Raw genomic sequence first — 23,718 nt, 5'->3', positions numbered from 1 at the left:
TCTGCCCATGCGGGACACCGCGTGTGGGAGTTCCTGGTACACCGCGACTCTGGAGTAACAAATGAATGGCTGTGATAGGTGGGTGTCTTTGGATTGACCGTCTGGGTCCCTGGAAGCAGAGGGCAATGCACGTGGCTCTCAGCTGCATTGCTGCATGCAGGGCTATCGAGATTGATGGTTAGAAACTCCAAAAGGACCCGAGTGTGGATCAGATAGGCCCTAATCGAAAGCAACTTTTTTTCCTTTCCTCCTTTTTAAAAAAAAAATCATTTTATTGGGGGCTCGTACAACTCTTAGCACAATCCATCCACCCCTCCATCATGTCAGCACATGTGTACATTTGTTGCCATCCTCATTCTCAAAACATTTTCTTTCTACTTCAGCCTTTGGTATCGGCTCATTTCCCCCCCTCCCTCCCTGAAAGCAACTTCTTAATAACATTCAGGGGCTTGGTTTTAAACCCAAAATATGGATTTGGAATGCCTGTGAAGCAGGGTGGGCCGGGATGCCGGGGAAGGGACGGTGTCCTGTGTGTGTGTGTCGGTGTGGAGCTGGACTCCACAAGGCTTTCGGTGGTGGACTTTTCCCATCACCGGGGCATTCTTCCGAGGCTCTTCTGGGTGGATTCCAACCTCTAACCTTTCCATTGGCAGAGGAGAAAATTAACTGTGCTGCCAAGGGACTCCATGTAATACTGAGTGCCGCCCTCACCCCCAAATTACAGGTTGAGCAGTACCCTTTGATGTTGTCACATGCCAGTGAGTTAATTCTGACTCATAATGGCCCTAGAGCCCACGCAGAACTTCCTCACAGGGTTTCCGAGGCCCAGGTGGAAAGGGCTTTCTTGGCCAGCGCTGTGGGATGGTTTGGAACTACCTACCCTTTGGCTAGCAGCTGAGCACTTAACCACTGAGCTACCAGGGATCCTCTCGAAAGTCTCTGGGGCAGTTCTACTGTGACACGGCGTCAGTGGGAGTCAGGAGCGATTCAACTACACCACGTTGGGTCTTTACCCAAGAGAAGATCACCAGGTGGTTCCCTGGCAGAGTGGCTGGTGGGTGTGAACCGCCGACCTGGAGGTTATCAGCTGCCGCTCACCCAACTTCACCAGCGTCGTCAGCGGCTCCCCCACAGCTGAAGTCCCAGAAATGCTTGTCCAGCCTCCAGTGTGGGCAGGCCTTTTGGTGAGCAGGCAGGCTGATGGACAGAACACCAGACAGGTCACAGCAGCCAACTTAATGGTTGATTAGCATTTAAGAAGCCTGGAGAAGTCACTTCCGTGGCTAGAAAGAAGGAATATTTAAGCCAAAGGAAACTCAAAAAGGTAATATTTTATTTTCAGAGCAGCTGATGCAATGGGGAATCAGGTTTTCACAACTAAATATGACAGCATCTATTCCGTTACATCTCTGTGTGACCGATGTTTATCTACAGGAACTGAAATATCTGAGGAGGATTAACAAGCAGAATCTTCCAGCTGAATCCTCGTGGTTCTCTTTCAAGGAAAAAAGTATCATTCGTGGATTTTTAAAAAAGCTTTTTACTCGGGGAGGGGGGTTGGGAGCCAACCTAGAATGCCCCAGTGTTTTTTTTTAAAGGAACACACCCTTTTTAGGACAAGTCTATAAAATATCTTTATTTGTTACATATGATGCTTAAATATAACTTTTCTTTCAAGCTTCAAACTCTTTTTTTTAACTCCCTGGTAAAATAAGACCTTTTGATTCATCTTAACAAAAACTGAGCTAGGAAGAAACATTTTTAGCAAAATGTTATTATAAAAGTCACTAGAAAATATGGTATTTTTTTTGCTTTTGTTTGGGGCCAACATGTTACATAAAATCCGTTTTAAAAATACACAACGTTACAAAAGAAAAATCACAACTATGCTATACATAGTGCTCTTGAGATGAACCAAGGGACCTGCATTCTGGGAAAATACGTTAAGTACACTGGCTATTAGGGTGCCAACCTATGATAGTGCACGCGGGAATAAGTTACATCCTGCCAATGGGAAGGCATGCCGGTCAGCTGAGGACAGAACACAACAAAAGCCACCATAGGAAGCAACCACAAACCACTCTTTAAAAATGTTTTCATTTTTATTACATTAGGTTTTTTTTTCAAAAATACTTTTCTTTACAATAGAACTCCTAGAAAATATTTACACCCTTCCTCTAATAAAATAGAACAGCAGTTAAATATATTTGAAAATAAGATGGGCTTTTTTTCTCCATAAAATATAGGTTAACTTTTTATATACAAGCTTTCTCAAAGAGGTCTACATCATCCACTAAATGAGAAACCATTGGACAGTAAACAGTAAATGTGGTGGCATGAACCATCAGAGGAACGTTCTTTGGGGTGGGGTGTGGCAGTGGGGGAGGAAGCAGAAACACAACACACACATGCAGGCAGACTCATTTCAGGAGAAAGAAAAAGTGCAATATTCTGCTATGGAGTCAACCCTTGGAAAGTTGATACTGTCAGGAGACACTCATTCCGAGGCTGGAACTGTCCCATTGAGAGTTCTTTGGTTACTGCGAATCAGAGCATCCTTACGCTGTACTGCACAGAAAACGCAACCGAGATGGTGCATCTTATTTTTGACCTTGGCAATGCGGGTTTTGTTTGTTTGCTTAGAACCAGAATGCAGCTGGGCAAGTCTCCGCAGAGAGGAGAATGCATTTGTTTTAGAAACATTTTGTTGGGGGTTTGCTCCCTTGATAGATAAGTTCCATAGACCCAGGGGCAGAACCATCCCGGACAGCAGTGGAGGGGGGTGGGGGGTGGCTTCCTGGGCTGGGCCGACTCCCATCCAATCATGGCTCTACGACAGCTGGACCAGCTCTTGTGGTTCTGCGCTGGCTGGTATCTATCCACTGTCAAGGCAAAGGCTCAAAACCACTGAGATAACATGTTATCTCATAAACTGAAAACTTTTTTTTCTCCCCTAAAGAAAGGATGAGGGAACCCCCCAAAAAACTCCTTTTCTGAAAACAGAACGATGGAAATGAAAAGAATCTTTGCATTGTCCTCTGTCCAAGGCTTTCCTGAGATCGGGGAGCTCCACCGGCTCAGGGCCGCTGTGGACCACAGCTGGCTTCTGGGTGAGGTGTGCTAATGCATTTGCAAAGTCAAACTTGAAAGAAAGATGTTCAGGCCCTACCCTGGGGCTTCTGCTGATACATGCGCTCACCCACATCAAGCCGTTAACCTGCCAGCCCAGTGGCCCAGCAGGGTCCCCAGAAGGGGGAACAAGTCTGAAGACACCTGCCCCAGAGGTCACGGCACTAACAAGTGCTGAGGAAAGAGGCAGGGTCTTTCCTGCAGCTGTGGGGCGTGGGCCCTGACAGTGGGCTAGATCCCTCTGACTCAGACAGACGCCTAGGCTGACTGCCATGTTTGAAGGATTACAGGTTTATCACCTTCAAGTACAAACAGCAGCCCTGCTGAGAGGGGCAGGAAGAGGCAAAGGGACGAACCTGGGAGAATTCTAGAAGTGCTTTGGTAAATGACAGTGCCATGAAGACATTCCTTGTTTGCATGCACACACCAGGTAAGCTAAAGTGGTCTCTGGAACCATTTTAGCTGGCTGTGGGCGCTAGTCCCCTTTAGTTTGTGATCCCTTTGTGAGGACCCCGCCCCCCTCTTTTTATCGCCCTCATAGTATCAAGGGCAAGCACCCCAGCCTTTGTGAACCCCCATCAAAATCCCAGTGAAGAAGGTTATCACAGTACTGCCATGTGGCACAGTGTAAGCTCGGAACTCCACTGACTATTAACAGTGTTGCAAAACTAAGGAGAAACCGAAGAGACCCTCGGGAGCTTGTCTTTGGGCATCGCAGGAGGCCCTTTACTGGGCAGCTCTGTCATCCCCGCTCGCTGGAGACCAAAAAGCATCCTCTACAGCCTGGACCCGTTGGGGATACTTCACTCAGAGAGGGTCTCCAGGCAGTTCTCCAAACAGAGCTCCGGCAGCTCAAGCTTCAGAGCTGACCACAGGACACTGTGACCATGTGGTCAGGGGGAGAGGCCACGCCTGCCCTGCAGAGCAGGTCCTGGGCAAGTCACTGCGAGGCGTGCTCAGTTCCTGCTAAGAGGTTGTCAGGGACAGGCCGGGTAGAGTGAACACCGAGTCTCCTGTTTGGTCACCTCTTCAAAGGATGCATGTGGCTAGTGGAATGCTAGTGGAATGGCCACATAGTGCATGTGGCCGAGGGGCTTGCTCTGCCCACTGGAAGGCTACTCTCAGGCACTGACTCCTGGGAGAGACACCAGGCTCATAGCAAGTTGCAGATGAGGTCAGAACTGAACTCTAACACCACTGGGAGGAAAGGGCTGGCCCATGAAGCCCCCTGCCCCCACCCCCGAGCAGAAGGGGCAGCCTGCTTCACACGTGCACACACGCCGTGGACACACTCGAGCCACAACACGCTTTCGGATGCAAGGCCCCCAGGAGGGCGGACGTCTGAAAGAAAAAGGGACATGCACCCCAGGTTCATCACCTGCCAGGAAGGATGGCAGGAGGGTGGAGCCCCGATGAAACACCTCTTAAAGATATTTGTGCCAATTATTTATTCTCTCCACCCACCACCCCAATCAAACAAAAAAAAAAAATTTTTTTTTTAAATAAAAAATGAACCCTTTTTTTCCCCTCTTCTTCTTTCTCCTTAAATCCGAATAAAACGGCCACTTTTTCTTTTAACAGGTAGTTTAAAATGGTTACAAAAGCAAGCAGGCGGCCCGGGTGTCCTGATGAACGAGGCGGAGGCCACTGTCCCCTTAGAGTTCGGTGTCCCCCTGCAGCAGAACGGAATCTGGCTCGTCCAAGAGGAGATGGGGGTCCACGCCGCCATCGAGGACGTCCGCGGCCTTGATGGGCTTGCTCAGGCCCAGCGGGTCCAGGGGCAGCAGCGCCGGGCCCCCCACCGGCCCCGTAGTCCTCTCGATGGTGGCCGCCATCTCAGCCGCGAAGGCCGCTTTCTGGGCCTTCTGCCTCTGCTGCTCCTGCTGCTGCCGGTGCGTCTTCATATGCGCGTTTCGGCTTTTGACCTTGAAGAAGACCCTGCAAACCACCACAACAGAAGGGCTTGAGATGGCAGGGGGTGGGGGGCAACCCTCGGGAGTTAGCGTGTCTTCACACGGACACAGCTTGCCGCCGCCGCCGGGGTGGGGGTGCCTCTGCCAGCGCCCTTGCTCCTCAGCTCTGAGGGGCTCCGCCCTCTGCGACCTCTCCCCCACCCCGCTCTCCTCTCTCCAAAACCACACCAGACTCGGTGCCATCGAGTTGATTCCGACTCACAGTAGCCCTACAGGGCTGTCCCTGCGGGTTGCCGTGACCGTAACTCTTACGGGACTCGAAAGCCTCATCTGTCTCTGGAGCAGCAGCGGTGGTTTGGAACTGCTGGAGGTGGGCCCAGCTGCCTCCCTGATGCCATGCAGGATGGCGTCTCCAGGCCATCCTATCCTCTGTGGCCCAGAGCATGCCCTTCCTCCGCCTCAGCTTCTCCGGTCCTGGTCACCATGGCTACACACCATCATGATGAAGGGGACCGGATTGTAACATTGGTAAAGCAGGACAAAAGCGGGACACCATTGATAAAACTCATATCCTGGCGAAATAGCCACATGGCAGCCGAAAACTGTATACCCTAGCTTGTGCATTTCCCCCCAAAATCGGGACTTTTTAAAAACGCCACAGGATGTGGGACAAATTGTTAAAAATCGGGACTGTCCCACCAAAAGCGGGACGTCTGGTCACCTTAATCATGACACCCTCTTGACCAGAGACTCCCCTGGTCAGGCCAACCAGCTCTGACAGCCCCAGCTTCTGCCCCTGCCTCTGCAACAGACAAGGGCCGGCCCGCCGGCCTGCACACACTGAGGATGGCCCTGTCTCCGACTGAGGTCCCTTCCACTCCTATACGATTGGTCGGTGACACACCGATCCAATGGGCTCCTGTCTCGATCTCCACCGCACTGGGCGTCCCAGCTGCATCCGCCTCAGCGGACTGCTTCTCTTTTGCGGCGGAGCCGCCTCCTTGCTCGCCATTCCGTTGTCCTCCCTCCCGGTTTGCTTCAGACTAAAAGAACTAGCCTCAAGTGACGGGGGCGGGGTTTGCCCTCCAGGGGGCGTTCAGCAATGGCTGGAGGCTGTTTCAATGGTCACAATTTGGGGAAGGGATGCTGCTAAACACACGATGAACCCCCAGGGCAGCTCCTCCCTACAGGAAGAGCGATCTGGCCCAACGATTCAGATGGTTGAGGATGTAGCTGAAGCTGGGATCTAAGACATCCCATGGGGGGACTCATTCTCTCGACCTGCGGTCCGCACAAGATGGCAAATCCGGTCAGCTTTAGGGGAACCTGTCACATCTACTCATCTGCATCTTGTCCTCGGCTGCTCCTGTGCTAGCGTGGCAGAGCTGAGTCCTGGAGACAGAGGCAGCCTGGCTTGCAAAGCCTAACACATTTACTATCTGGATCCTTTTCAGAAAAAAAGTTTGCCCACACGTGGGACCGTCTGCTTCTGGGGAGGGGGTGTTGTAAATACTTGACATTTATTCCTGAGCCCATACAAGAAGGCAAGTCATGCTGCTTTCTAAGCCCGAGCCCAATGGAGCTGGTGAGTCACAATTTGACTTGGGCACACTGAAACGGTCTCATGTAACAGACAGAACCGCGGGAGGTAAAAGAGGCCTGTTGTGAACATTTGTCTGATGCTATTTCTAGTCTGGCAAACCACAGAAAAGATGTCTACTTTCCATAAAATCTTCACCGGCATAAGAGTGGAAAAATGGCATACCATCAAGGGCCTGTTCAATCTATGCCTCTGACCGGCAGCCAGAGACTCTGAGCTGAAGTCTAGGTTTGCTGGAATGTCCTCTGTCGTCTCCACCTGGGGGAGTACCAGGTTGTAGCCCGTTGGAGCTCCTCTGCAGACCCCAGTGCCCCTGAACTTCAACCCCAGGACACACAGGGTGGGAGTCAACCAAACGTCAGCTGGGGGGGAGGGGTTCATTAGTATTTCCAGGCAATAGCCCCAGTCATCAGGAGCCCTGCTGGCGAAGTGGGTTAACTGCAAAGTCAGCAGTTCCAAACCACGCCCTGCTCCTCAGGAAGGAGAGGAGGCTTTCTACTCCGGCAAAGCGTGGCAGTCTTGGAAACCCACAGGAGCCGTCCAACACCGTCCTTCCGAGAGGAGACTGCGAGTGGATGGGTTGTGAGTCTCTGGAGACCCAGCCATCAGTTAGCATGCGGTGGCAGGGAGAGGATGCGGTGTCCGGCGCTGGACGACATCGGGGCACAGAGGAAGGGACAGGCACTTGAACCCATTTCCTCATTCTCATGTGTCAAGGAGGGTAAGAGAACTCCACGGACAACATGACAAGTCGCAGGTTCCGAGTCCCGTTCGCAGATGCCCCAGCAGAACTGGGCTCACTCCGAGGCTGTGGGGACTTGGGGCCAGCCTGTGTGTCTTCATTGGAAGCATTTATTTTGGCTGCATTTGTACTGACCCTGTTTTGAAGGTGTCTCGGTGGCACTGGGGGCTAAGTGTTGGGTTACTAACAGAAAGCTCAGCAGTTTGAGTCCAGCTCCGGGGAGAGACAAGGCAGTTGGCTTCTGTCCAGAGTCAGAGGCTGAGATTCTAGAGCAGTGGTTCTCAACCTACGGGTCGCGACCCCTTTGGGGGGTCGAATAACCCTTTGACAGGGGTCGCCTAAGACCACCAGAAAACACATAAATATTTCACAATATATAATGACATATTGTTTTTGTGATTCATCACGATGCTTTAAATGATGTTCAATTTGTCACAATGAAAATACATCGTGCCTATCAGGTACTTACATGACGATTCATAGCAGTAGCAAAATGACAGTGATGAAGCAGCAATGACAATAGTGTGATGGTTGGGGGTCCCCGCCCCATGAGGACCTGTATGAAAGGGTCTCGGCAGGAGGAGGGTTGAGAACCGCTGGTCTAGAGGGAAGCTCTGCTTGGACTGCTCTGACGGATGGGGTTGCTCAGATCCGGAAGGACGTGACTGCAGCAGGAGGGTGATGACGATGGATCCTGTTTGAAGTCCATCACATCCTCCCACAACCTCAAGAGGCAGGTACGACTACTGCCCCATTTGACAGACGAGGAAAATGGAGCCACCTGTCCTGCGGGTGGAACCGGGCTGTCAACTGCAGACACGAGGACTCCTGAGATTAGCGTCTGTCCTACACAGCCTGTGGGGGGTGATTCCCGATTCAGCCACTCTTGCTTCACACCTTCGCGAGCGGTTTAACTTTTTGATGCCTCATTGTCCCCACTTATAAACCAGAAGCTGCTAATAATACCTATCACAAGATTGTTACAGAAACAGACTAAAGGTTAAGCTGATCAATGTCTGCAGACATCCTTGGAAACAATGCCGGGTATGTAATGAATAGCCAGTCAATAAATGGCAGCGACCACGAAGTTGTCTGGAGTAATCTATACTCTCGCTAACGAGGGCTTGCTTCCTGGGCAGAATTCCTGCGCTCCCGGGCAGGCAGGCCCCATGTCTGTTCACATGGAAGGCATCCAAGATGCGAGGAAGAGAAACTCGCTGGGCGCATACAGGATGGCGCCCGCCGACACAAGGCCGTACTTCTCCGAGTCTGGCAGGCGCACTGCAGCGGAAACTGGGGTTGCTTCCTGCATGTGCTGGGCGGAGGGGAGGGGGCCTACACATCTTAGCACCAATGGGCTCACCTTTGCCATTCGGGAAGTTTTATTTTCTGCCTACAGTACATGAAGAAGCCAGAGGGTGCGTTCAGACAAAAACCTCCATGCGACTCTTTACTGGCTGGGTGACTCGGGGCAAGTCGCTTTACCCAATTTCCGATGTCCTCATCAAACACAGGCCTGGCACCATGTGGCTTTGCTGTGTGAGGATGGCATGGTTGGTGTATGCGCATAAAGCATGCAATGGAATAAGCACTGAAGACACGATAGCTGGTCTTCAGCCAGGAGCCCCGCTGGCACAGTGGTTATTCGCGTGGGCTGCCAGCTGCAAGGTCAGCGACTGGCAACCACTGGTCTCTCCTTGGGGGAAGACAAGGCTTTCTACTCCCGCAAAGAGCTAGCGTCTCTCCACGGAGGCGGTTCCACCCTGTCCCACCGGGTCTCTGAGTCAGCAGCCACTCGACGGTAGCGAGCTTGGTTCTTTGGGGTTTTATTCCTCCATAGGCTCTCAGAAGCTTGTGAGCAGCCGGCTAAGGTGCAACTAGCTACTCCTCCCGGGGAAGGAAGACTGGGAAATGAAGAGGCCTCTGGAGCAATTAGTCCAATGGACTCGAGGACCACGCCCATCGGTGTCCACAGCCCTGAGATGACGAGAACTAGATGATACCTGGTGGTGCAGTGGTTATGCAGGGGGCTGCGATCTGCAGGGTCGGCAGTTCAAAACCACCAGCAGCCCCTCGGGAGAAAAACTGGCCTTTCTACTCCTGTCCCCAGGTACCGTCTCGGAAACCCATCACGGGCTGCTGGGTGTCAGCCTGGACTCGATGGCCATGAGATGGTACCTGCTGCCGCTAGCACCTGTTCTGAAAAGCATCGCGGTAGGAAGTCTGGACTGAGTGGAAAGTACGTCATCAAAGAGACCAGGCTACCAGTCAGACAGAGACTGTGGGCCTTACTGTGCAGATCTGGAGTTGAACCCACCTCTGTGTGAGAATCACCCACCATTTAAGATCTAAAGGGCAGCATTTGCCCAGGGACACAGGAAAGAGGGAGGCGGGAGACAGGAAGCATGGGGAGGACGTGGGAGGAGGGAAGAAGCCTTTACGGGGATGCACTCAGAATGCCTAAGAACTGTTGAATGTGAGCCTCTTCAGCCAATTCAGAATAAAAAGCTAAAAAAAAAAAAAGTTAGGGATTCTGATGACTGCCTATGGCCAGGTTCTTGCCCTCCTCAGTCGTTGATTTCAGTGATGCGGGAAGAGATGACAAATGGCTCTTGTCTCCTGCACCAACCTGGATCAATTAGCTTTGCTGGAATGAGAGGGACTCTGAGGGCCTGTTGGGAGGTGGCGGCCGAGAGCACGCGTTTGATCAGTGATGCCTGGGCACAGGAGTGGGCACGGGTGGGTGTTCGGGGGATGCAACGAGGGTGACACCAGCGAATAGGGATAGCATTTGAAGGGTGGAAGTAAGGATCACAGTCCCACCTCCCGTTTCTGGGAAAGAAGACACGAGAGGGTCGCTCTCTGAAAAAGCCCCTAACCAGCTATAAGACATCAGAAAGACCCTAGTCTGAGTCAGAGCCCAGGTCCGCCCACCCCAAGGCACCCAGAGCCTCGAGGGTGGGGAGTCTGAGCGAAAGTCCTGAGGATCTGGGTGCCTTCCCTGGCTGGAGGAACCTTGGACCATCTCAGTCACAATCTTAGACTCTGCCCCAGGTGCCCTGTCACCTACTTGCCACACTCCTTGCAGGGGAAGATGGTGGTGGGGTCCGTCTCCCCGCTGGTGGTGCTGTGGCAGGGCGAGCTCTTCACCGAGCAGTACCCGCTCTGGGCACCGCCAGGCTTCTGCTTCCCAGAGGGGGTGGTGCCCCGGGCCTTGGCCACCTGGTTGGTGCCCCCGTGGATGCGGGCGTGGCCGTTGAGTGCCTGCCGGGAGCTGAACACCTGGGGAAGAAAGGGAGTGACATGACATCTACAGTCCTGAAAAGGAAACGAGGGTTATTAGTATCTCCGCGGTGACACACGGGAGCCTCAAGACAGCCTACAGTGAAAGGGCGCGGGGTTTCAAACAAGCTAGCCATGTTGGGCACCGTGTCACAGACGGCAGAGACCAGCTGCCACCATCCCAAATGCTGTGCCGGAAAAGCAACAGCAACAACCCGTCACTGCTAAACCAGAAGATGGACGAGGTGGCCCGGTGCAGGGGACAAAACGCCCACCTCAAAGTCAGGGGACCAGCTCTGCCACAAATACCAGGGAGGCCAGTAAACCATTTCTTTTCTCCCTCTCCACTTTATCACCTGCCAAATGAAGGCGCTGGGCCTGCCTCCAACTTTCTACAGCTGAGAATGAGCCCCCAGCTTTCTTTCCTCCCTTACCCTTCAACCAATCAAGATCGATCCTAAAGCCCAATGCGTAAACTGGTTCAAAACTGGTTGTATGGAGACAACACCCCATAATGAGGTTTGTTCTGACGTTTCCAGGAAGCCAGAGACACCCCTGAGCTCTGCTCTGACATGCAAGGGGGTATCCTGAAAAAAACGGGATTTATTTTGGAGGGGGGGAAAGCTATGTATTTAAATTGTTTTACAAAACAATGCTATCACCTTCAAAAGACTCTCCATTACACTTAATACATTTGTCAAATCTGCGATTCCATTCTTGGAAACATTTTTCAAACTCATCTGTTTGGATGGCTGACAGCACCTCTCACGTTTTTTTCTTCACCTCTTCTACGTCGTCAAATCTCTGTCCTTTCATGTCCCTCTTCATGTGAGACCAAAAAGCAGTCACACGGAATGAGGTCAGGTGAGTAAGGCATGTGGGGCAAGAGAGGCATGCTGGTTTTTTTGCCAAAAACGGGCACACTGAGATGGCTGTGTGAGCAGGTCATTGTCATAGTGGCAAAACCAGTCCTGTCTGCCACAAATCTGGCCTTTTTTTGTCGCACACTGTTATGCAATCTTTTCAGAACCTCTAAATAGAAAGATTGATTAACAGTCTGACTTGGAACGAACTCCAAATGCACTATCCCCTTCACATTAAAAAAAAAGAGAAAAACAAATAAGCATTGTTTTTTGGGGGGTACTCCCTTGTACTCTGTATGTTGTCTGAGCCCCCAACCACTGATGAAGCAATGCTTCAGTCTCATGATGCAACAAGGGAAATTAACTGGACCATCTTTTGAAGCTTGCCATTAAGCAGGGTTTCTGAACCTCCGTATGGTGCCAAGTTGGATAATTCTGTGTTGCAGGGCCGGTGCTTTGTAGGATGTTCAGCAGTATCTCTGACTCCGACCCACCAGATTCCAGTAACATTGCCCCAATTATGACAACCAAAGATGTCTCTAGACATTGCCAAATGTCCTTCGGGGTGGGGCTGGGGAGTAAAATCATGCCCAGTTGGGAACACTCAGGCCTGTGATCCACGGTCTTGGAAGTCCAGAAGCACAGCTGGACTTCTGGCTGTTGAACTCGCCGGCTAACAGACTGTCCACTAAGCCGTCTAGCTCGAGGCAGCTGCTTTCTGTTAAGTTCATCGGCTTGCGCTTTGTGCAGTGGCAATATCGTAGCCAGTGCGGTTTATCCGAGGCGCGATTATTGCTAATTAAAAAAAAAAAAAGGTTCATCGGCTTGTTCATTCCCGTTAGTATTGTGCCGCAGAGTCTGTTCGGACGCAGAGCCACGTATGTACAACAGAAGAAAACACCATATCCTCTCTGGTGCCATCTTTGAAATCATTGCCATTCGAGGCCATTGGTGCCACTGTGCCAATCATCTAGACGAAGGCCTTCTCTCTTCATCTGACCCTCTACTTTACCAAGCAGGGTGTTCCTTTCCAGGGACTGGTCTCTCCTGATAACTTGTCCAAGGGACGTGAGATGAAGTCTTACCATCTTAGATCCTAAGCCTTCTGATTGACTTCTTCCAAGAAAGATTTGTTCATCCTCCTGGCAGTCACGGTATAGTTCATATTCTTCACCAATACCATACTCATCTTTCACACCCCCGCCATCCTTATGTATTGTCAGCTTCCACATGCAACTGGAAAGAACATGCATTCGACCAGGTGCATCTTATCTACAAAGTGACATCTTGGCCCAGTGCAGTAGGTTTGATTTATTTTTTTTGACTGCTGCTTCCATGGGTGTTGGTTTAAGACCCAAGTAAAATGAAATCCTTAACAACTTCATGCTTGTCTCCATTTTTCACGCTGTTGCTTAGCGATTCATCAGCGGGTATTTTTGCTTTCTTTAGGTGTATTTTTTTCACTGTGTGCTTCAAGTCCTCTTCGCTTTCAGTGTTTGCATATTGCATGTTTTAATGAACTTTCCTCCGATCGTTCTTCTTCATATAGTCCAGTTTCTTATAGAGACTGAATAAATATAGTGAAATGACATAGCTCTGAGGAACATATTTCCTCATTTTAAACCATATAGTGTTCCCTTATTTTGTTTGGATCACTGTCTCTTGGTGTACATACAGGTCAACATGAGCACAATTAAGTGTTCTGAAATTCCCATTCTTCACAATTATGATCCGCACAGCTGAATGTTTGCACAGTCAATAAAGTATAGGTAAAACATTTCCCTGTATTCTCTGGTTTCAGCCACTATCTAGCTGGCATCCACAATGACATCCAGTGGCATTCAGGGCCTTCTCTGAAGCTGGCTTGAATCTCTCACAGTTTTCTGTTAAAGTACTGCTGTAAATCTGGAGCAACCTTTTACTGGCATGTGATGTTCATGACACTGTGTGGAATGGGCACAGATATGGATCTTTTCCAAGAAGTTGGCCAAGTAGCTGCCATCCAAATTCCTTGGCACAGGTCAGAGAGTGCTCCCAATGCTACACCAGTTTTCTGAAACATTTCCATCAGTATTCCGTCAATTCCTAGAGTCACATTTGCCACCATGCTCTCAGTGCAGCCTGGAGTTCTTTCTTCAGTACTGTTGGCTCTTGATCATATGCTATCTCCCGAAATTACTGAACAATATACATATATTCATACAGTGATTCTGTGTATTTGTTCTTCAAAATTATTTTTTGATGCTTTCTGTATCATTCAATATTTTTTCCCATAAAATCCTTCAATATTGCAACTCGAGGCTTGAGGCTTTTTCTGTAGCTCTTTCTCAGCTTGAGAAACACTGAGCTTGTTCCTCTCTCTTGGTTATCAACACTAGGACTTTGGACATTCATTATAATACTGTACTACGTCTTCTCAGGTCACCTTTTAAAATCGATTCAGATTTCATACCAGCATCTCTTCTATTCACTTAGTCATTCACAGCAGTTAACTGTATGTTCAAGAGCAGGTTTCGGAGTCTCGTCTCACATTCATCTTGGTCTCTTTCTCTTCCTTCTTTCTTTTTCTCTCTCAATCTAATGACCTTTTGCTTTCTCCAAGTCTGTTGTCCCTGGTCATAAAGTTCAATGTGTCAAATCTATTCTTGAGATGGCCTTTAAACTCAGGTGACATACACTCAAGGTTGCACTTTGTCTCTCATCAACTTGTTTTAATACTTTCCAGCTTAAACCTGAACTTGCACATGATCCATTGATGACCTGCTCCAATAGGGCCTTGACTTTCTTTTGACTGATGATTGTCTCCATTGCTCCTTTCCGTAGGAGTAGTCACTATGATTCCTGTGCATTCCATTTGGTGAGGTTCATGAGCATAGTTGTCATTTATGTTGTAAAAAACAAAGGTTAAAAAAAAATTTTTTTTTAATAAAAAACAAAGGTTATTTGTAAGGAAGAAGCCATTGGTCTTGCAAAACTGTATCACGTGACATTAGGCATTGTTTCGAATACTAAGATCTTATTTTTCAACTTCCATGCTTCTAAGTTTTACATTCCAATCACCAGTGATTATCTAAGCATCTTGATGATGTTTGGTCAACTCGACTGCAGAAGTTGGTAAAGACGTCCAGTTTCTTCCTCTTTGGCATTAGAAGTGGACACGTACGTGTGAATAATAGTTGCATCAACTGGTCTTTTTTATCAGTGTATAAACAGTATCCCTTCACTGACAGAGTCATACTTTAAGACAGACAGTGAAATGTTCTTGAAAATGTGATGTGATTCCTTCTCAAGGTATCATTCTTCATGTGATAGACCATGGGATTTTAGCTGATTCAAAATAACATGTTCCAGTTCATGTCTGCTCACGGATGCCTACGGGATTTATTTGTGTGCATTCCATTCCACTTTTTGTGACTTCTAAGCGACCTAAGCTCATGCTTTGTATATTCTATGTTCTTGTTAGTGGATGCCTGCAGTCCTTTCTTTTCCTTTGGACTCAGGCCAGCAAGTAAAGGTCTTGAGAGCGTCCTTCCTTCCCTCCGTCCGCATGAGCACGGTGGACTTACTTGAGGAGGCAGCTCTTTTCCCAGGCGTTATTCAGATTGCCTTCAGACCCGACAGACGCATCCTCTGGCGCTGTCTCACACAGTGTTCTTATAACGCGCTTCACTGGCCAAGTTTTAACAAGTAGATCTCCAGTTCCTTCTTCTTAGTCTGTCTTCATCTGGAGGCTATGCTAAAGCCTCTCCATCATGAGGGACCCTGCTAGTAGTTGGAATGCTGGTGGCATGGCTTCCAGCATCATAGTCAGTGCACAAGTCATCGCGGTATGGGTGGTGGTGGTGGGATTTGTGTTGATTTGGCAATCTTATCCTCCATCACCAGGCAAACAATTCACCAACATTCTTTGCTTCCTTTGGTTTTGAAGTCATTAAAAACAGCCAGTAATCCTCATTGGGAAATGGTGATAGGGTTCGTATAGACTTGACTGGACCAGGATTCTCAGTAGTTGGGCAGTGGAGGCCTCTCCTGATAATGTAACTTACCACAATGGAAACAACTCCATGACGGGATGTACTCTGGGTGGCAAAGCAGTTATAAGATTAGGGAGGGGTGCAGCCTCCCTGGTCAGGGAGGAAAGGAATTGTCTTTGGGGGCGTGGTCTACTCCTATTTAAACAGACTCTGGGGGAAGAGACCCCATCTCTCCTTTCTGGCGTGGATCCTGCATCTGTGTAACCAACCTTCAGTTCTTTAGGTTTGAGCCAGTGACGTGCCATACTTCCTGCCGACAGGGTTCATTTGACTCCACGAGCCTGACTTGCTGACACAGGGTTTATTTGCCTCTGCCTCCAACGGCTGCGGTGCTCCTTTAGCTTCCTGGTTTGTCGTCAGCTTGGCAGCCACACGAGTCAGGGAAGCCTCTAGCTTAACACTGGACCCACGCACTTGAATGGGACTGGACTTACCCCTTTCAACTACGAATTTCTTCCTTTCAATATATGTTAAGTGTCACTGGTTTTGACTCTGCAGAGAACCCAGCCTAACACACATATCAAATATGATTTCCCACTCAGTAAAACATTTACTGCACACCCAAACGGGAAATTTGAGGAAGCACTCCATTTCTGAACAGAGAAAATGTCATCTAATGTCACACCTTACTCATCCCTGAACTGCTCTGTATAAAGCAGCACTGATGGAGTGGTGCATCCAGTCAACATCAAACACTGAAAGAAGCTAGCGATTGCCTAAGTCCTTGAAAGCAAATGTAGATTGCTTTTTTCTTAAACATTCATTCTTTCTTCTTTATAACTATATAAATCAAGCGAATTTCTGCTTTAGGATCTGAATATTTCAAAGGCTGCGGCTCTCCTCATCTAAGTGACAGGCTTGAGAAACAGCATCTACTAAACTCTGGAAAACAGCACTGGCTTGTGCAGTGAGCAAACAACAATGAGGGCACTAATTTGAAGAAAATGGGGGCTTCTTGTAGAGAGAACCCCCCTGCCCCATTATGCTCCCATTTTTGGGTGGGGGTATAATATCTCTAGAACTTGTCTATACAGGTGTGCCTGGCTTTAAGAAATCACATTTGGGAAACGTGAACAAATGCACTCCGCCTACCAGGTGCTGCTGGGTAAAGAGTGGGTTGCGAAACACAAAGCTAGCGGTTCAAGTCCACCAGCTGCTCTGTGGGAGAAACATGAGGGCTGACAGCCTTGGAAATCCAGCTCCATGGCAGTGGGTTTTGGGCTTTGGGGCAGAAAGGATGTTTTTCAAACTAACGGGGACAGGGAGGAGTCCAAACTCAGATCCTTCAATAGGCACAGGGCGCCTTAGGCCACGGCCCAAGCACTAGCACATAGGCCAGTACAGATCCGACAGGGACTCCCTTTACTGGTGAGCATGAACAGTCTGTGAATTAGTTTGACTAAGCGGTACTTCCCCAGGACTTGAAAAGGACTAGGCTAGGTGATTGCACAAACAACCTTTCAGCCTCGTGACATGATTCATTTGCTTATTAAGTCTTTTTATTTTCCCAGGAAGTACAAAGACAAACTTGGGTTAAATCTTTGTAACAACTTTCTCTCCTCTCAAAGGAGTGGCATGTGAATTAGGAACATCAACCAGACAGGTAAAATTATAGGGAGCAGTTTCAACCACTATTGAAAAAGTGGCCCTCCTCTGTGGACACCCCCAGTGCATTGAAGCGCACGTTTACCAGGCACGACTTGTGTGACCCACAGCCCCGAGGAGATCAGAAACCCCAAGAAGTGTTGGCCGGTGAGTTCCGGAAGTCAAAGGGGCTGAGGAACTCATGTCACACGTGCCTTGCGGGCAGGGGCTCACTTTGCATCCCCGGGCCAGCATCATTGCGCTCGACACAGAACGCATGCGCCATGAATCACTGCTGGCTGGCTGAGTAAGTAAACGGATGGCAGAAGCTAACGGGAATATGGAGGTCCCTCGGATGAACGTGGGTCATTTAAGCAGAGCCCTTTCTAAAAGGCGTGGTCTCTTAAAGGAAGGCACAGCTGCAGAGGCCGGACTAGTCCCCAGCGCCCCGGGGAGGGGGAGAACTTACGGCCCCGCAGTTGGGCATCTCACAGACGAAGGAGCCCGAGGGCTGGCTGAGGGCCTGCAGAGGCGGCCCCTCCGTGGGAGCCAGGGCAGGAACCGGTGGAGGTGGCTCTGGGGACTTAGACACTTCACTCTCTTCTTCTTTCATGGATTTCCTGTCTTCTTCCAGGCCCTCCTCCTCCTCCTCTAGCTCTTCTTCCTCCTCCTCTTCGCTCGTCTGGTGTGAAGGCCATAAAACAGAAAAGAGAAGTCCCCAAAGGCCAACTTAGTGAAGGACAGAACTCACGGTGGTGAATGACTTGGTTTCTGCAGAAGGAAGGGCTGGAGATAAGTCAGGTCTCTAAAAGCTTGATCTCGGTGTGCCTGGAATCTTTGGGTCAAGAAAGCCCCTTCCTTCACTTTACGCCCCCTTATCCCTCACCTGAAAACATGCTATGGGCAGGGAAGAGAGATGTCTGTCTCTACGAGGGGGCTTCAAGAAGTCCGTCTGAAACCTATGTGAACTTTAATGCCCCCTCACGGAGTATCTCATGCAGAAGCCCGCCAGACCTGGACAGCCAGTGCTATGGATTGAATTTCACCCCCCAACCCCAACAATGTGTTGGAGTCCTGACCTCTATCACCACGGCGGAGGAGCCCTGGTGGCATAGCGGTTGTGTCGGGTTGCTAACTGTAAGGTCGGGAGTTCAAAACCACCAGCTTCTCCGCTCCTCGGGAGAAAGACAGGGCTTTCTACTCCCGTAATCAATGGCAGTCTGGAAAACGCACAGGGACCGCTGCCCTACAGGGTAGGATGGTGATGAGTCGGCATCGACTAGGTGGTGATGAGCTAGGTTTCAGTTAGGTTATAATTGTGGACACGATCCTGTCTGGAAATAGAGTCCTAGGTTATATGAATCTCTTTTGAGCACCTTACAGTTTACAAAGCATGTGCACGCTAATGACATGGGCTGGCTGGAAGCGCAGCTCCCATTGAAGACATGAGGAAGCAAGAACTATGTTTAACTGCCTCTGACGGACAGGCCATTTGTCTGCGCCAGACCCTCGACACACTCACTGCTTCAAAGCATGTGGGCTCCCGTTTGCTGGACTGCTGACCTTTGACTGATGGAACTCTGGGAGAGCCCCGAGTTTTAGACACAGGAGGGAGGATTTTGAAGGAGAAGAAAAATGTCTGAGAATGGCAACACCCTAGGCTGCAGACACCATATCTTCCTCTCCTGAGTGTGAGTTGGGAGGGCGAGGGAGGAGAAAAAAACAGTCAATGTGGTACATTTAGAAACCCCCCCCACTTTCTCAGGAGTTTTGGCCCTTAATACCCTGTGGATGCAAAATTACGAGGAGCCCTGGTGGTGTTGCAGTTACACATTAGGCTGTGATCCGCAAGGTCCGAAGTTCAAAACCACCCATCACTCCACTAGGAAACAACGGGGCTTTCTACACCCGTAAAGAGTTGCCATCTCGGAAACTCACAGGAGCAGTTCTGCCCTGTCGTGTAGGGTCGCCGTGAGTCGGCATCGACTTGGCAGCAGTGAGTTTTGGTTTCGGCATATGCAGAGTGGAGATGATGCATTATTAACAAACAAATAAACAAACAAACAAAACCACTGCCATTGAATCGATTTGGACTCATACGTATGACAGAAATCACTAGCTGTCAGTTTGTCATACCATGATGGACTGCATGGTGCTGCTACTAGAAGCGATACCATTTCAAATAGCAGCCAGGTCGCCCTGGGGCACAGGTCTCAGTGAAGCATTCAGATGTCGACAGACTAGGAAGAGAGGCCTGGTGACTGTCTTCAGACAACTGATCACCGAAAACCCTATGACTCCCCATAGACTAGGTCTGATCGAGTGCTGCAGGACCAATGCCCATGCTGGGAGGCCTTTAAACACACAGAAGCTGCCAACATGGGGTGCAAGCATTCCAACCACAGTGGGGCCGCAGCAGGGCCGGGCGCTGCGTGTGGGGCGTGCCCTGAGTTGGAGCCAATGGGATGGCCACGGACAACGAATCCAGGTTCTGGTTTCCAGGGGATTCGGGAGGATTCGTTTGTCGTGGCTGCATTTGCTGACAGACTGCAGTGGATACAGAGGTAGGCCTGATGCCCACGTGTTCGAGTGGTGTCGGACCTACACAGCAAGCCTCTTAGTAGCAGAGAACATAAAGGCCGATCCCACTTCGATGCTCTTATCCCTGTAAGAATTTTACCCATCTTTATGGCCCTTTAAGTTTCAGGTCATAGCACAGGATGCTACACTCCAAGGGTTCACCCAGTTCCTTACAGAACGGGAACTATGTGGTCTCAGAGACCAGGTGGGTAAGCAGACCATGACCTATACCTTGGCATTTACAATCAAGGACATGATATGCTTGTGATGACAATGGCATCTACTTTATGGCACTTGCCAGACACACCATTCCACATAATGCCATTTCTTGTTTTAAAAGCTCTTAGAAGAAACATTCTACATGGTCACAAAATGACAGATTACATGACAGTCCTCTATAGTTCTGTATGGAGGCCTGGTGGCGTTGGGCTAAACCACAAGGTCAGCGGTTGGAACCTGACAACTGCTCTATGGAGAGAGATGAGGCTTTCTGCTCCTGCAAAGACTTAGAGCATCAGAAACCCACAGGGACAGTTCCAGGGTCGCTTGACTCCTATTTGACTCGATGGCTGTGAGTGATGGTTATGTCTGTCTCGAGAATTTTGATAGGGTTTATTTCAACTGGCAATCCATAAATGCTCACAACATAATTGGTCGCCAAGCCACATGGCGACTAAGAGAAATAAGGATCGGAGGACGAAAGTCCTGCCATGGAGAACTCCATATCATCAAGCTGGCCAATTTATACTGTATTTGTGAAAGGAAGCCTTTTAGTAATATTCCAACATTGGCAAAATGTGGACAGAGGGCAGAGAAGTGGCCAGAGTTTAACAAGCTGTTCAAAACCTTGAGCATCCTCGATAAAGTTGTCTTCAAGTGAATACATTTCTATTTTTCAGGCATAAAATGGAAATTCTTTCTACCATGAGAAATTAAGAACTTATAATACAAATGCTCATCAACTCAAGTATACCCAAATACACAAATTCTTGTGGGTCATAATCATTGATAATGAAGATAAGGATGACGTATTGAATACCTGCTATGGCTAAGACACTACACATCCGTACACACAACACAAACCCAAAACACCACACTCTTCCTAGTTCTCTCATCCATCTTGTAGAATCTTCTTCATTTTTTTAAACAGCTGAGGAAATTGGACAGAGAAGTAATTTTTTCTTTTTCTTTTTTTTTTTGTGGTCTTGCCAAAGAATATTTATTTTTTATTTTATTCTTTTTTGTTTTTTTATATATATTTTTAATCATTTTATTAGGGGCTCATACAACTCTTATCACAATCCATACATACATCAATTGTGTAAAGCGCATTTGTACATTCATTGCCCTCATCATTCTCAAAAAATTTCCTCTCCACTTAAGCCCCCGGCATTAGGTCCTCATTTTTCCGCTCCCTCCCCGCTCCCCCCTCCCTCATGAGCCTTTGATAATTTATAAATTGTTATTTTGTCATATCTTGCCCTGTCCGATGTCTCCCTTCACCCACTTTTCGGTTGTCTGTCCCCCAGGGAGGAGGTCATATATAGTTCCTTGTAATGGGTTCCCTCTTTCCTACCCCCTCTCCCTCTACCCTCCCAGTATCGCCACTCACACCACTGGTCCTGTAGGGATCATCCGCCCTGGATTCCCTGTATTTCCAGTTCCTATCTGTACCAGTGTACATCCTCTGGTCTAGCCAGACTTGCAAGGTCAAATTTGAGTCATGATAGTGGGAGCGGGGAGGAAACATTTAGGAACTAGAGGAAAGTTGTATTTTTCATTGTTGCTACATCGCCCCCTGACTGGCTCATCTCCTCCCCGAGACCCCTCTGCAAGGGGATCTCCAGTGGCCTACTAATGGGCTTTGGGTCTCCACTCCGCACTCCCCCCATAATTCACTATGGTAAGATTTTTTGTTCTGATGATGCCTTGTACCTGATCCCTTCGACACCTCATGATTGCATAGGCTGGGGTGCTTCTTCCATGTGGGCTTTGTTGCTTCTGAGCTGGATGGCCGCTTAATTACCTTCAAGCCTTTAAGACCCCAGACGCTATACGTTTTGATAGCCGGGCACCATCAGCTTTCTTTGCCACATTTGCTTATGCACTCATTTGTCTTCAGTGATCCGTTCGACACCCCGTGATCACACAGGCTGATATGTTCTTCCATGTGGGCTCTGTTGCTTAGAAGTAATTTTTTCCCAGGGTCCCACAGTTGATCAAGAAACCAAATGGAGATTCAAATCCTGGTCTATCTCACTCCAAAACTTTGACTTTTTCAATTCCTTGGCCTTACTGCCAATGCCCATAGGTATAAATTTGTCCCTCTCTACATGGCTTAGGGGACAGCTCAAACAGAGACCTTAAACCTCTTAAAAGCACTGGAACCCACTGCCTGTACATGTCAGAGAGGAGGATATATATTCCCCTTGCCAAGACACCATGCTGTTAGTAAGCTGATACTTTACCTCTGTTCCTGGGGCCTTGACCATCGTCTTCCAACCAAAGGTGATTGACCTGGTTGCCTCAGTTGTTTGGGTTGTTGAGGCTAAAGATAGCATGAGGCTCACCAGTTCAACCATTTCTTCACGTACATTTCAGTGATGTTGGGCACATTCTTCGAGCTGCAGGACCATTCTTAGCCCCCTTCCACAAATTGTGCCCCCTCAACACACTCACTGCCCCTAAGGTTCCTCTTTACTCTCTCAAGTTGCTGTTGCACATTTGATTCCCTACAGAGACCTCTTTAAAAAGCACAATGCTCATCCAAGGCAGGCAGCCTTTACTGTTATTGTTTAACGGTTAAAGATTATCCAGGGCAATGGTTCGGAGGACCAATTCAGCTCCAGTGGTTCTGGAAAGTCTGAATTCCATAAGAGTGTGACATTCTGGTCTGCATTCCCCTACTTTTGATGAGGATTCTTCTATGGAGTTTTTGATCAAAATGTTAGTAGTGCTAGCTGGGCACCATCCAGTTCTTTATTCTCTGGGCAAAGGAGGCAATTAGCTACACATTTCATTCCCTCTTCTTTCCTCTGTTGTTCCACTCATTGGTTTCCTTCTGATTTTGAACATTTTATTGAGGCTGAGGAAAGTTTACAGAGCAAATTAGTTTCCTATTCTATAATTTATACACATTTTGCTTCATGACATTAGTTGTCCCTTCAGTGTAACAGCATTCTTCCAATTTCCTTCATTGGCACTCTGCTTCCATTCCCCAGTCTTTCCTGCCCCTTCCTGCTTTCCGTTTGGGCAAGTGCTCCTCCTTTGGTCTCATATAGTTTACTGTTCTTTGCAGCACATTCTCTCCTGGTGTTTTTATTCACTTTATAGCCCTGTCTATTGTTCGCTGAAAGATGGGTTGGGCTCAGTTCTGGGTCTGAAAGGCACCCTTCAGACCAGTAAGCCTGAATGTTTTTGTGTGGTTTTGAATTTTGTTCTACACTTTTGTCTTCTATTGTAATTCTAATTAGAGCAGTCAGTAGGGTAGTGGTAGCTGGGCACTATCTAGTCCTTCTGATCTCATGCTAATGGAGGCTGTGATTCACATTGCCTATAATTAGTCTACTAGACTAATTAATTCCTTGAGTCTTTGATTATCATCAATAGGTGTAGCTCACAAGCGTTTAAGACTTCTAGTTGCCACTCATAAAACCAAACCCAAACCAAACCCATTGCCATCAAGTCAATTCTTACTCAGAGTGACCCGATAGAGCAGTGGTTCTCAATCTTCCTCACGCCGCGACCCTTTCATACAGTTTCTCATGGGGTGGTGACCCCGCAACTGTGGGGAACAGAAGGAATTCTCTTAAGTTGTCTCCCCAAAATGTGTACCAAACTTAGCTGCTTAAGAGTGACTCTCGGCGAAAGTAGGTCAGAGGTTATTCTCCTTGACATTGACCATCTGTAGTGGCTAGACCATTAGTCTGACTCACCCTGAATAAGACCCACTCCCTTCTGATAAGGATAATGGTGGTCTATTCACTTGCAG

At 48.7% G+C, this 23,718-nt stretch overlaps 1 protein-coding gene and 1 pseudogene across 3 annotated transcripts in view; one reads left to right on the top strand and one right to left on the bottom strand.

Annotated features, from left to right (window-relative positions):
• Nucleotides 1–1,354: 1,354 nt before the first annotated feature.
• Nucleotides 1,355–23,718, bottom strand: part of TRERF1 (transcriptional regulating factor 1) — a 53,159-nt gene continuing 30,795 nt past the window's right edge. For all 3 annotated transcript variants that reach the window (XM_045294835.1, XM_045294836.1, XM_045294837.1), the window contains 3 exons: nt 17,617–17,829; nt 10,455–10,666; nt 1,355–5,067 (listed from right to left, as the gene is read on the bottom strand). In XM_045294835.1, coding sequence (XP_045150770.1) covers nt 4,785–5,067; nt 10,455–10,666; nt 17,617–17,829 — 708 coding nt within the window. In that variant the 3' untranslated portion in view covers nt 1,355–4,784. The remainder of the gene's footprint in view (nt 5,068–10,454; nt 10,667–17,616; nt 17,830–23,718) is intronic.
• LOC115871209 lies at nt 12,268–12,397 on the top strand (annotated as a pseudogene).

This window comes from Echinops telfairi, unplaced genomic scaffold (genome assembly GCF_000313985.2).
Source record: "Echinops telfairi isolate 266 unplaced genomic scaffold, ASM31398v2 ScPeMD7_3533;HRSCAF=4204_1, whole genome shotgun sequence".
Taxonomy (NCBI): Eukaryota; Metazoa; Chordata; class Mammalia; order Afrosoricida; family Tenrecidae; genus Echinops; species Echinops telfairi.
The sequence above is the reverse complement of the archived record's forward strand: the minus strand, read 5'-3'. Positions and strand labels throughout refer to the sequence as shown.